This window comes from Brachycentrus maculatus, unplaced genomic scaffold, assembly GCF_059751285.1.
Source record: "Brachycentrus maculatus isolate JH-2025_06_01 unplaced genomic scaffold, ASM5975128v1 h1tg001081l, whole genome shotgun sequence".
Classification (NCBI taxonomy): Eukaryota; Metazoa; Arthropoda; class Insecta; order Trichoptera; family Brachycentridae; genus Brachycentrus; species Brachycentrus maculatus.
Window position 1 is genome coordinate 1 of NW_028281787.1, and position 14,127 is coordinate 14,127.

General features: G+C 29.5%; 1 protein-coding gene across 1 annotated transcript; it reads right to left on the bottom strand.

Moving 5' to 3' along the window:
- Positions 1-10,298: 10,298 nt before the first annotated feature.
- Positions 10,299-14,127, bottom strand: LOC148299559 (uncharacterized). Its single transcript, XM_088275938.1, has 2 exons — positions 14,036-14,127; positions 10,299-11,307 (listed from the first exon to the last, which is right to left on the bottom strand). Exons 1-2 carry the CDS (start codon positions 14,045-14,047, stop codon positions 10,429-10,431), a joined length of 891 nt encoding a protein of 296 aa, XP_088132064.1. The 5' UTR covers positions 14,048-14,127; the 3' UTR covers positions 10,299-10,428.

The window sequence follows — 14,127 nt, forward strand, 5'->3', positions numbered from 1 at the left end:
TTCTACATTTCAGATAATGTCCTGGGTAAACTTTCACAAATCCAAACGTGCTTATATTAATGACAATTACAAGAAACCTACACACTTGATAATATCGCCAAAGTGACGAAACCGGTTAGTGGTGTTCAAAACCTGTCGTGTAATTGATAAAAATAATTAATATACTCGAATCATTTCCGATCCAACTCTGAGTGTCTGAATGCTTGCTTCTATCGGCTCTATGGGTAGTATTTACATGACCGCGAGCGTTATATTGAGTCAGGATATCTGCTTACTCCTGTGGGAGGCTGTGTTGAACGTTAAACAATAATTCAGGATCAGTAAGGGAAGCGGTATGCAACACCAGACCATACTATAAGATACAATACTACACTATCGCAAGGAACTCGAATGCTAACGACAGGGATACATAACTGTCGATTTTGAACTCCTGTTTGCAATTACCTATTTTTTAAACTACGCATTATACTGAAAAACTAGGGGCGGAGTAACAAGTATCTTTGTGGTTTACTCGTAAATTGAGCGCGTATTCTTAACGACGCGATTTTAAATTGACTGACGACACTCCAGGGGCTTATAAACTTTTACCAGCAAATTTAAGCTACGAAAATACAGATGGATATAAAAACACGCTAAAAGCTCATTGATTGGTTAAATATAAACAGTATTTGTATTTTCACCTGTTGATGAACGACTGCTGTTCTCAATACTAGTCGTGTTTATATAAATAAACTCGAAAAGTTTTATACGCATACAAACGTTTCAAATCATATTATTCCACAAGGATAATGCCAAATCTTCTTAACACATCGCTCACTCCTTTTAAGAACGTCATCAATCAAAAAACTTGAGTTTTCAAGAGAACGTTTTTAAAGTTTAAAAATATAATACAATGTATTAAAAATAAATATCAAGCCACTTATTTTACTTTTCACTGTGTAACAGATCTTTTTAGGTAAAACCTGAAGGTTTTTTCTCCATTTGAAAAATATTTTATATATTTAAAAAAATAATTAAACAATACATTTTCTTCAAAACGCAAAAACAACACTTTCTGCCCTGTAGCAGGTAAATATAAAATTAAAAAATAAATTTGCTGGGATATAGTACATTTTCTTGGCATCTTGAAAACATGCACAGCTGAAAATAGGCGATTTTTGATTTATGACGTTCTTGAAAGGAGGGAGCGACATATAAAAAAATATAAATAAATTATTTTTTATTATATATATATTTTTTTAAATAAGTTATATATATATATATATATATATATATATATATATATATATATATATATATATATATATATATATATATATATATATATATATATATATATATATATATATATATATATATATATATATATATATATATATATACATATATATATATATTTATTTATATATATATATATATATATATATATATATATATATATATATATATATATATATATTTATAGATATATACACTTGGTTCTGTTTTTATGCGATTTTCAAATGTAATAGAAACTATCCCTTGTTTTTGTATGTAGTTCAAATCTTTTTTTATGCGGATTTTCATTTTTTTTTAATTCAATTTAGACTAGGGCAGGTTACAACCATCAACCTGTGATTGTGTCACTGGCACAAAGTTAAGCTCAAATCTAACATCGTAATCAAGAGATACTTTATTGGAAAAAAAACTGAAAAAGCACTTGTAATTTGGATTGAAGATGTAATTGATTTTTATGATAAACTTTTTTATGCGATTTTTGGTACATTCTATCACATATTGTTTTTAAAAATAATGGAACCTGAAAAGAATCTAAAATTTCACAACTATCAAAATTACTTCGACATTCTAAAGGAATGCATGTATGTATTCAATTGTTGCCGACGACTGTTGAAAATAAAGCGTTTCCATCCAATGTATATTTTACACTTTAAAGGCTGAGATTGCCGCTGAGTAGCCGTAGCAATGCATGTGCTTTAATGCAAATTACCACCGTATCGCTATATTGGCTCTGGGCACAATGCGACTACCACGCCTTACAAAACATAATAGGAAATTGAATATTTTTGTATAATACAAGTAGCGGGTCTGATGTGTACAGTATTCAAAACTAGTCAAATACACAGGGTGTTTCGGCACACACTAAAATAGTACTAAATAGAGTAAAATTTGCAAGACATTAATTTTCAAAAGAAAATTGATCTCTCTTGAAGTACCAAGAATTTTGTAATCAGATTATAAATATTCCCATGATTATTTATAACTACAGCGACTATTTGATAACTACAGAAGTACTAAGCGCCCTTGAGGTATTTCTTTTACGAAAATGGCGCTATATAAGTTATCCAAATATATTATTATTATAATTATTACAGAAGGAATTGAAAATCTTTTTTTTTGACAGAAAATTAAATAAATTTTCATTCGAATCGATTTTCATCAATAGGTTTCCAATATTTTGTGTATGGTTGTAATTTTGCAAAACAGCTGTTTTTTTTAATTATTTTTTATTAAAATATCACTTTATGAAACTAACTAATAAACTTTCAAGCCGCTTTCCCGCAGGGGTAGGCAAAGAGAATAGAAGGCCTCACCACTCTGTCTTTGCAAACATCATTCGCCTCTTCTTTGTACATTTATGCATTACATACATACCCGACGATTATTCCGAATCCAGATCTGACCGTATTCAAGTATTTGACATACTTGACCATGCCAAGTTTTTCTCAGTCTTCCTCTGCTTTTATTACCAACCACATTCGACACATAAATTTGTATTACTATTCCATCTTCAGTTATTCAATTCACATACCCAAACCATCTCAACACGCCTTTCTTAATTTCATCGATAATACTTATTTCAGCCTTGCATTATTCCTTGTATCACAATTCAAACATCTATTATACATCGCTCTGCCGCATATTCATCTAAGAGATCGTATTTAGGCAGTCTAGTTTTCTATTTTTATTTTTATTTCATCCATATAATTTTATTGATTGTATATTTTTTCAAAATATCCTTAAAACGGATCAAATCCTAGACACCAGTTTCACAGTCAAAGGCATAACTAACTAGGCAAAAACACCTTTTTTAACTAAACTCTCATAATTATGTTACCCCGAAGTTACAACTTCAAGGGTACGTATCGAAAGCGTTGACGTAACTCAAAGATGTACATATTACAAAGACGTTGAATCGTACTGTGGTTATGGCTGAATAAACCCCTAGTATAGTTTATTGAATGAGTTTGCGGGTTGTAATGCCGTATGCTGTTATTTTCTCGCCATAAATATCTGTTTCATGTTCCATTAACATTTTACGAGGTCTGCTTGATTAGGTTTTCAGCAAGTTACAATTCAATAAAAGCGCATACAGCTCTTCCAGCGAGCTTTACGACCAATCACGTGTTGATAGATGTCATACTCTTATCTTCTGTACTCCTGGCCCCTAAATACGGTGATTCCACTTTTGGAAACAGTTCTGCAACGCTTTTCTTGTCTAAATACTTACAGGGCTCTGTCATAGGCTGATTTTTTAAACCAAATTTTCACCTACGGATGATATATCAATATACGAGGGCTGTTCAATTAATACGTAGACAGTGTTTTTTTTTTAATCTCATGTAGTGTTTTTTTTTCATCGTATCTTACCACAAAGTGAATGCCAAAACAATAAATAAAAAAATTAGAATCGTTTTTTTTTAATTAAAAGAAAATGAATGTCATTCTTTTGAAAATGCCATAACTAAGCAAAACAACTGTCACAATTTTAACATTAATGTATTCTTTAACAATAAAAAACAACTTGGTAGATTCAAATTTTTTTTTAACAATCAACACATAAATTGAAATGGAGTTCTAGAAATAAAACGCCAAATCAACAATATCCAATATTAATTTGATCATATTAGTCACCGGTAGCCATGCAAGATATTAAGTTAATAATAATAAAATAATAATAAAACCCATATCCGCAACCCAATGGTGCATAGGGCACTGCGTCATATAAACGCAGTGTTCTCTTGATCGTTTACACATGAAGGAAAGGTGATCACCCCTCCGCTTGAGGTACCAGTCCAGGGTTATATTGAATAAATATGACAGTGAATAAATCACTTATATTTATTTTACCCCCCTTGAGAATCGAACCCGGGACCTCCAGAACGATAGCCGAGCGTGCTGACCATTACACTACGGAGGCGGACAAAAGTTCAAGTATTAAGTTAAGAGTACATAACCATTAACATTCGAAGAAAGCATCGCCAATGCAAGCAACAGGGTAAGTAAATTGCAAGGCAGAATTACTCGTACGAATTAACGACATAATAATGGCATTGCGAACACTGACGGCTCACCAGCGCGTAGGAGACGCAACGCTACGCCTAAACTTAGCTAAATCGGGGGGATTAAAATCCCCCATAAATTAATTTCAATTCGATAACTTTAGTATTATAAGACCTAAAATTTTTAATTCATATTTTCAATTTATTTTTTTGTTTTTACATTATGTTTTTTTTTTTATTTTCTCATTTGTTATATTATCTCATTTGTTTATTATAAATACGCTTCTTACCTTATGTTTTTCTCATTTATTCATTTTAAATATGCTTCTTATGCCTATTTATTATACCTGTTAATTGTATATATTTTGCCATGTATTAGTATTAGTTCTGGTTATTTAAAAAAAAACTTTTTTGTTACTTTATTATTTGTGTTCCAGTCTTAATCCCATGTGCCAAAATGAGAAATAGAAATTACTCATCGGGAATATTATATGTATATATGACTTATGTATGTAATAATATGTTTTGAAATAAATAAAAACAAATAAATGAACACACTTGTAACACATGATTAAAATGTAACATTTTTTTTAAATCACTATAAATATAAAGTACTTATAGTGATTTTAAAACAATGTACTTTTTAAATATAAAATGGAAAATCACAAAGTAAGTGCTTCAAATATAAATTATAGCAAACATTTTTTTTTTTAGCTTGTTTTTTACCATTTGAGTGTAAATTTCGGCATTAACTTTGTGGTAAGGCATGACGAAATTATTAAAGAAAACACTTGTTTTATATTAAGGCCTGAAGATGGAAGCTTAGCTTCCGAAAATAGTCGTCATAAAATAAACTTAAGTGGTAAAAAAATAATTTTCTTTTTTTTAATCCTCAAGTTTTGTTTTTTTTTTTAATTTCATCGTGTCCTTACGATAAAATTAATGCCAATACAATAAATAAAATATAATAAGAGCTATTTATCACAACTTTTTTGTAATCTTAAAAATAATATTTAACAAAATTTTCCCTTTTTAACTTTTATAACATCAAATCGTTAAAAGTTTTTTTTTATTTATAATAGCACAATCAGTCAGTGCCGCGAGATCTGCGTACTATATCAGCACGTTATTTTTTTCTCTGCTTCTTCTTCGAACCCCAATGGTGCATAGGGCACTGCATTCTTTTTTTTGTGGTATGACACGAAGTGGACGATAATGATAAGGAGAGTGTTATATTACCATACCCATAAAGTTTACAATGCTTTTAATGTACAAAACGATAACACTATTTATTAACCTTAATCCCATGTCCCAAAATGAGAAATAGAAATTACTCTAACTAACTAACTAACTAACCATCACGCCGCTGCCCCGCAGGGGTAGTCAGAAAGAATCGAACGCCACACCACTCTGTCTTTGCAAACATTCTTCGCCTCTTCTACATTCATGCATCTCCTCATACATACCCGACGATTATTACGACTCCTGACCCGACCGCTTTCAAGTATTTGACATACCTGATTGTGCTAGGTTTTCCTCGGTCTTCCTCTGAATTACTCATCATATTAATATTATATGCATATATATCGCTCACTCCTTTCAAGAACGTCATAAATAAAAAAACTTGATTTTTCAGCAGAATATTTTTAAAGTTTAAAAATATAACGCAATGTATTAAAAATAAATATCAAGCCACTTATTGAACTTTTTATTGTGCAACAGATCTTTTTAGGTAAAACCTGAGGTTTTTTCTCAATTTGAAAAATATTTAGTATATTTCAAAAAAAATTATAAAACAATACCTTTTCTTCGAAATGCAAAAGAACATTTTCTGCCCTGTAGCGGGTAAATATTAAGTTAAAAATATGCCTCTTTCGCTGGGATATAGTACATTTTCTGGGCATTCCGTAAACATGCACAACTGAAAATTGACGATTTTTGATTAATGATGTTCTTGAAAGGAGTGAGCGATATGACTTTTGTATGTAATTATATGTTTTGTATGTAGTATGTTTTAGAATAAAAAAATTGAAAAATAAAATGCATTAGGTACTCGTACCACCCTAGCATACTTTTAACTTTTTTTTTTTGAGTTGTAATTTTTTTATATCATGAAATTTGTACTGGAACATTCTGTATACGCTAAGCCAAGATTGTCTTTTATATTAGGATTCAAAATGTATCGCAAATACGGTATCTTAAAAAAGGATAAGGGTTCTTAGAGACAATCCAAGTTTTTAGGGAGGTTTGGAGTTAATAACAAATGGGCAATTACGCCATTAGTATTCTCGCAGTGTGTAGAATTAACCTCTGGTGTTCTGCTACCCTGTCCCCGCAAATATTTTATTAGGCCCGCTCTACCTAAACTAACTTTTATCCATAAAAATACAATATGTAACGTGATAAGAATACCTAAGGTTCTGGACAGTCGCTACAAATTAGGGGAATCACGTTTAGACAGGGTAATGCCTCGATTAGTCCGGATATTATCACTTCGGTTTCACCCAGTCATTATAACAAACTAAACATCACGCCGCTTCCCCGCAGGGGTAGGCAGAGAGAATAGAACGCCACACCACTCTGTCTTTGCAAACATTCTTCGCTTCTTCCACGTTCATGCATCTCCTCGTACATACCCGCCGATTATTACTACTCCTAACCTAACCACTTTCAAGTATTTGGTATACCTGATCGTGCCTGAATTATAATATTAACTTATTATAAATTATGACTACAGATGTTTCCTTCTAGGTTTAATTATTAACTTTACTGAAATACAATACTCATGTGGTAAAATACAAGTGTTTTATTTAAAATTTTATCATTTCTTAATACAAAGTAAGTGCCGAAACAATAAATAATACAACTTTTAAATAATTTATGAACTGTCACGCTATACAATATGAACATATTAATATTAAAAAATTAAATACATTTTAAAAGACCATTTTTTTGAAGACATGTATAATAAGTCTAGAAACTAGTCGTGTTTACATTATTAAATTTAGAAAAGTGATCTTATGTAAACATTTTTTTTTAATTATTACACTAAGTTTATGCCAAATCAACAAATCATTTAGAATATGACAGTACTGTATTATCACATTTCGTTTTCGTTTTTTTGTGATATCTTGTTCTTCTTCTTCTCTATCTTATTTTTCTTCTTCTAGCCACTATCTGTACTCGATGGTGCATAGAGAACTGCAAAGTATAACAATAGTGTTATCTTGATTGCTAAATAGATGATTTAAAAAAAAATTAGCTCTGCGTTTAACTTACCACTACAAGGCAATAATAAATTAACATTGAAGTGAAAAAACAAATGTTTTGATTTGACCCCCTTGAGAATTGAACTCGAGACTTCTAGTACAATAACTAAATGCGCTGACTACTACACTTAGGAGGCGTGATAAAAAAATAATACCTTTAGATAGGCATTGTGGGGGGTTGGCTAACAGCAAATTGACATCCCAGACTTGATATGTCATCTGCCATCATTTTGATTTAATTTATCTATATCTGCTAATTATTTATTTAAATTATCATCATTATTTAAAAAAAATTAACGCCAAATAAATAAATAGTCGAAAAAGTGAAACAAAAAAAAAGTTTTATTTAAATCTCTAAAACCGGACTAATTGAGGTATAACCGTAATACGTATTGAAAGTAATAGAAGCTTAATACACTGGACCTCAGTATACTGGATCCAGACTAATAATTAGTTAAGTTCTTATCCCTTTAGATGGACTATTTGTTCGAGGTATTTCTAACTTTTATTAGACTTAACTCTATGGTACATACAATTTTTAAAGGTCAACACGGAAAAACGTAGACATCCTTCGAAAATTGACCCAAAGTCCTTCTCATGCTAGCAGATAGTCAGTTATGACTTTGCTTTTAAATCAAATATAAAATATAATTCAATACTTTCAATTATTCATTAAAAAGGGTACTACTAGAGACATCTGTAAATTTGAAATCAAAGCAGTTTTAACATGTTTCAGCCTTTTTTTAGAAATTGCAGAAAACTTTAAAAACATTCATTAGTTTCTTTTTGTTGTTTGCTTATTATTATTTTAATTAATTACATAAACTATTTATCAATTATTTTATTAATTTCAAAATAAATAATGTTGTATATATATATATATATATATATATATATATATATATATATATATATATATATATATATATATATATATATATATATATATATATAAATATATATATATATATATAAATATATATATATATATATATATATATATATATATATATATATATATATATATATATAAATATATATATATATATATATATATATATATATATATATATATATATATATATATATATATATATATATATATATATATATATATATATATATATATATATATATATATATATATATATATATATATATATATATATATATATATATATATATATATATATATAAATATATATATATATATATATATATATATATATATATTTATATATATTTTAAATAAGGGTACATTTAAAAGCATTTTGAGAACATTTTTATAATTATTCAGAATAATTTCAACGACTTCTAATATGCTAGATTTTTCTTTGGTGATATAATTATTTTTTTGTAATAAAAAAAAACGAAGAAGTTACTGATGAGGAATACGGAACTCTATGTATTTACAGAGTCAACGACCTGCCATTGGCTAAGTTATTCGGTATTCTCTTCATGATCAACAAGCATATATTGTTTCACATTTTAAAATTGTATGAATACATATTTTTTGTGCAAGATACAACGCATCAAATTTTCCATAAAAAAATTGGGTTAAATGCACAATGTTGGAGATTGTAAATAAAAATATATATAGTAGAAATTTATTTATTCGAGTTAACTTAATTTTACTAGGCAATGACAGGTCATAAACTTTGCAAATATCTAGACATCCGTATCTCTAATCAAAAACTTTTTGATAAATATTGAAATATCCCCAATAAAACCTGAATTATTTTCTGAAGTCTTCGTGAAAATTTTAAAAGATCATTTTAAATAATATAAAAACTTTGATGTTTTTTACAACATTTTGAGTGTGTCCAAATACTTGTTCACAAAATCTGGATTATCTCCAATTACAGGAGTTATTTTCATATTATTTTTTGACATCTCATCAAAGATGAAGAAGAATATGGAAGTCTGGGCATTTACGGGGCTTACGACCGTCATAGGCTGGTTTGAGTGATCACTTTACACACGTGTAACATTCACCAATTCTACCCATTATTGACAACCACACTACTCAAATTCTTGGAAGTTCTATATATATGAACCAATTTAGAAACCTTGTTCATGAATCACTAAAACTTCACTAGAGACATCTATTGGTGAGATGTAAAGAAGCTTTTTACTAAGCAGAAACTCTTATATTAGTATGTGAGATCTGAATCCGAATGTGAGATGAGAATCGAATAAATGTTGATGTTTTTTGTTGTTTCAATTTTTAAACCAAATTGATGTTATTCTTCAGGATTCCGTTAAAATTTATCATAAAGTTGTAAAACAGGATTTTTTATGATAAGTTTGGAAGGGAAAGAGAGAAATTGAAGTTTTCTGTATTGATTTAGCGTTTAATTTGTAGGACCCCACAATTTATATTTTAAAAATAAAAATCAAACACTGATTTTTAGGGTCTACTAAGTTGAAGTAATTTAATCTTCACATTAGTTTAATAAAACCCTAACAAGGCGAAATGACTGTCACCAATTTAATATTTTTTTAATGTTTTGTTTTGAATAAAATAAACAACTTAGTCGACCCTAAAACCAAGTGTTTCATTTTAATGACACTCTCCTTATCATTCATCGTTCACTTTGTGTATTACCATACCACAATGTTAAGAGTGCTTTTAAAAAACCAAATACTTTATTTTAATATTTAAAATATAGAAATGAATGTTGAGGTATGGTTTTATATATTTACTAAGGACCTTTTGAAAGAGGATAAATAAAATAAGTTTTCATAATTTTTATATCTGTATTTTTCCTGATTACATTTTGGTAACGAATGAACGAATACAATATTTAATATACAATACAAAGGCGATGAAAATATTATTTTAATCAGTCTGATGGGAAAAATATGACAGTTTAGATTCAAGCCTGTTCCTGAGATTTGGCCTTTTCGTGAGCTTCAAGATGGGCAGCCCTGGCCGCCACAACTTCCGGAGTGTCTTCCGGTGCGACTGGAGCGACGAGGAGAGGGGCTTCAACGGCTTTGGGGGCTTCCGGAAGATTAGATGCTGCAACCCTGAAACCGTTGCTGTCGGCGATGTAGTTGACGTTTTGCACCAGACCGTTGGAATCCACGTAAGAGTATCCACCGCTTGTTGTTCCGTCGAACGATCGAGATTCTGCCTTAGCGGACAGACCATCGTTGTATCCATATGTGTACTGTCCAAGATTGTCTTTGACCTCGTATTGGCTCGAGATGACAGGGGAGTAATAGTAGACCAAAGGTGCAAAGACAGCTGAGCGACGTTTGCGAGAGCCTTCTGATGGTTCGCCTGAACCTGCCGCCTCGGCAGCAGCTTTAGCTTCATCGTAAGCTTTAAGATGTGCTGCTTTTGCGGCAGCTACTTCCGGTGTATCTTCGGGAGCTTTTAACTCTTCTTCTTTCTTTTCTTCGATTTTAGCTGGTTCTGTAGCTACGGTTTCTACAGCTGGCGCTATGGGAGCCACTAATGGAAATACAATATGAGGAGCTTGTTGGGGCAAATTCGTAGCGGCTACCCTGAATCCGTTGACAGGGTCGCTCACGTAGCTGACTGTTTGGACGATGTTGTTGGCATCTATGTAGGAATATCCTCCGTGTGTTACTCCGTCAATGGTCCTGATCTCTTGTTTGGATGAAGGTCCTCCGTGGTAGCCGTAGGAGTATTGTCCTAGGGTGTCCTGAGAGTGGTAGTGAGAGACGGAAGGTATGATGGCTACAAGAGACCCATGAGCTACCGACAACACACAGCACACTGCAATCTGCGTAAAGAAAAAAATCATGTAAAAAAAAATAACATCTCATGACAGTCAAACAACTCTACGCTTTAAAAAAATCCTTTCTTATGCTTGAAAAATACTTACACAAATCATTTATGACACATTCATAGAACGTCTTTAGTATACATCGCACATACGAAATGGCGATTTTTTTTTAAATTTTGAACATTTATTTAAAGAACAATTTTAAACATATTTAAAATATTTTGTGCAGAGACCAACAATTTTAAAATTATATTAGATTCATTGCATAGTAGTATTTAGTTTTGTTTCAATACCTGCACCAAGTGCATTTTTTACAAAAACGTGATTATTGACTATTTGATATCTTACTAGCTCAATATTGCCCTGAAAAAAATCCCAGAGGATTTTAAACTTGAAAGTATAATATATTGACTTATTAAAAATGACTGACTGCATTGATATTTATTTTCTTGCCAAGCAAAGGTGACTTAAATGGCCCTCCTGAACATTTTACGTTCTGTTAGTTGGTCACTTTCTCCTGTGCGACTACGATATATATATATATATATATATATATATATATATATATATATATATATATATATATATATATATATATATATATATATATATATATATATATATATATATTTATATAGTTATATATATATATATATATATATATATATATATATATATATATATATATATGTATATATATATATATATAAATAAATATATATATATATATATATATATATATATATATATATATATATATATATATATATATATATATATATATATATATATATATATATATATATATATATATATATATATATATATATATATATATATATATATATATATATATATATATATATATATATATATATATATATATATATATATATATATATATATATATTTATATATATATATATATATATATATATATACATATATATATATATATATATATATATATATATATATATATATATATATATATATATATATATATATATATGTATAAATATATATATATATATATATATATATATATATATATATATATATATATATATATACATATATATATATATATATATATATATATATATATATATATATATATATATATATATATATATATATATATATATGTATATATATTTATATATATATGTATTTATATATATTGTCAATCATGGGTAGAATGGTGAATAATACACGTGTGTAAAGTGATCACTTAACCAGCCCATGATAGGTCATAGGCTTTGTGAATACCCAGATTTGGGATGCAATCTATTTTTTGTAGGAAAAATTAAATTTTGTTGGTTACTAGAAAATTTACTTATTACTAAATTATTAAAATTAATTATCAGCCAGCTTGCATTTACATATCATATTGTAACATTCGTGACAAATTGAATTATTCAATGACCCACCATACTGTACAATTACATATAATTTTCTCCTCATTTCGTGACGCTGAAGGCTCATCGGCCTTGCGTGGGATCGAACCGGCAGTTACAGAAACTGGATCACTACCACTGCGCCATTGCTCATTGCGAAATACGAAGTACCACACCCAAACCAGTAGTGTTAACATTTAAAAATCAATTAATTCAACGTCCTTACCATCCAGTCAATGAATCAAAACATATTTTACTGGCGTCGAAAGAAAAGCGGGACATTTCAAAAGCCGCCATGTCCACATTAAAATTAGAATATAAAAATAAAACATTTGTAAAATAAGAGCCTCCGTAGGTCAGCACGCTCGGCTACCGTACTGGTGGTCCCGGGTTCGATTCCCAAGGGGGGTCAAATAAATATATGTGACTTTTTCACTCTAATGTTTATCCAATATTACCCTGGACTGGTACCTGAACCGGAGGGCTGATCACCTTTTCTTCATGTGTTAACGATCAAGAGAACACTGCATTTATATGATGCAGTGCCCTATGCACCATCGGGTGCAGAGAAGGGTTTGAAAATAAGAACATTTTTCAATTTATTTATGTATCCAGAAATATAGATGTTTCTGGAATGTTTTTTGATGATACTTTTTAGCACATTTTATAAAATTTATAATATTATTGGTAAAACTGGTATTTGTATTTGGTGGACCTGGTATTTAGCTGGCTTAACTGATCACTTCATAAATTTGTGTAATCACTTATTCATAGATTTGCAATTGATTAGTAGAACTCCATTGCTTTGAAAATGCTATGGTATTGAATATGTTATGAAACAATTGTCGCAAATTTAAATTTTTTTGTGTTTTTAATAATAAAATACAATAAAATAGACTCAAAAAATATTACAGTAAAAGCACTTACATGATTTTTGTCTACCGATATCGTGACGTATCCGTCTCTTCGTCAGGACAATCAACACGACTTTGTGTAATTATAAGTGTGTGAATGTTGCTTTTTTAATGAGGTGCAGTATTGTTTGCATGCCATTGTAGTGATTATCCAGACGAAGAGATTGATACGTCTCAAAAAATTATGAATGGTCATACTTATACTCACATTTTAAAAAAATGCAGTAGTTAATTATTGTGTGAATTTTGCTATGTTAGTGACGTGAAGTATTGTTTTCATGCTGTTGTAGTCATTATCCTGACGAAGAGACGGGTATGTCTCAAAAAAAATCAATGACTGGTTATATACTAACATTACTAAAATTTCAATAAAAAAGTAGCATTTTAATTGAATCAAAGAGGAGTACTCACAAAGGCTTTCATCTTCGTAGGATCGTTCTTCAACTGAATCACTGAATCAACCTCCTAGAGACTTATCTCCTAGGACTGTCGTCAGAAACTGT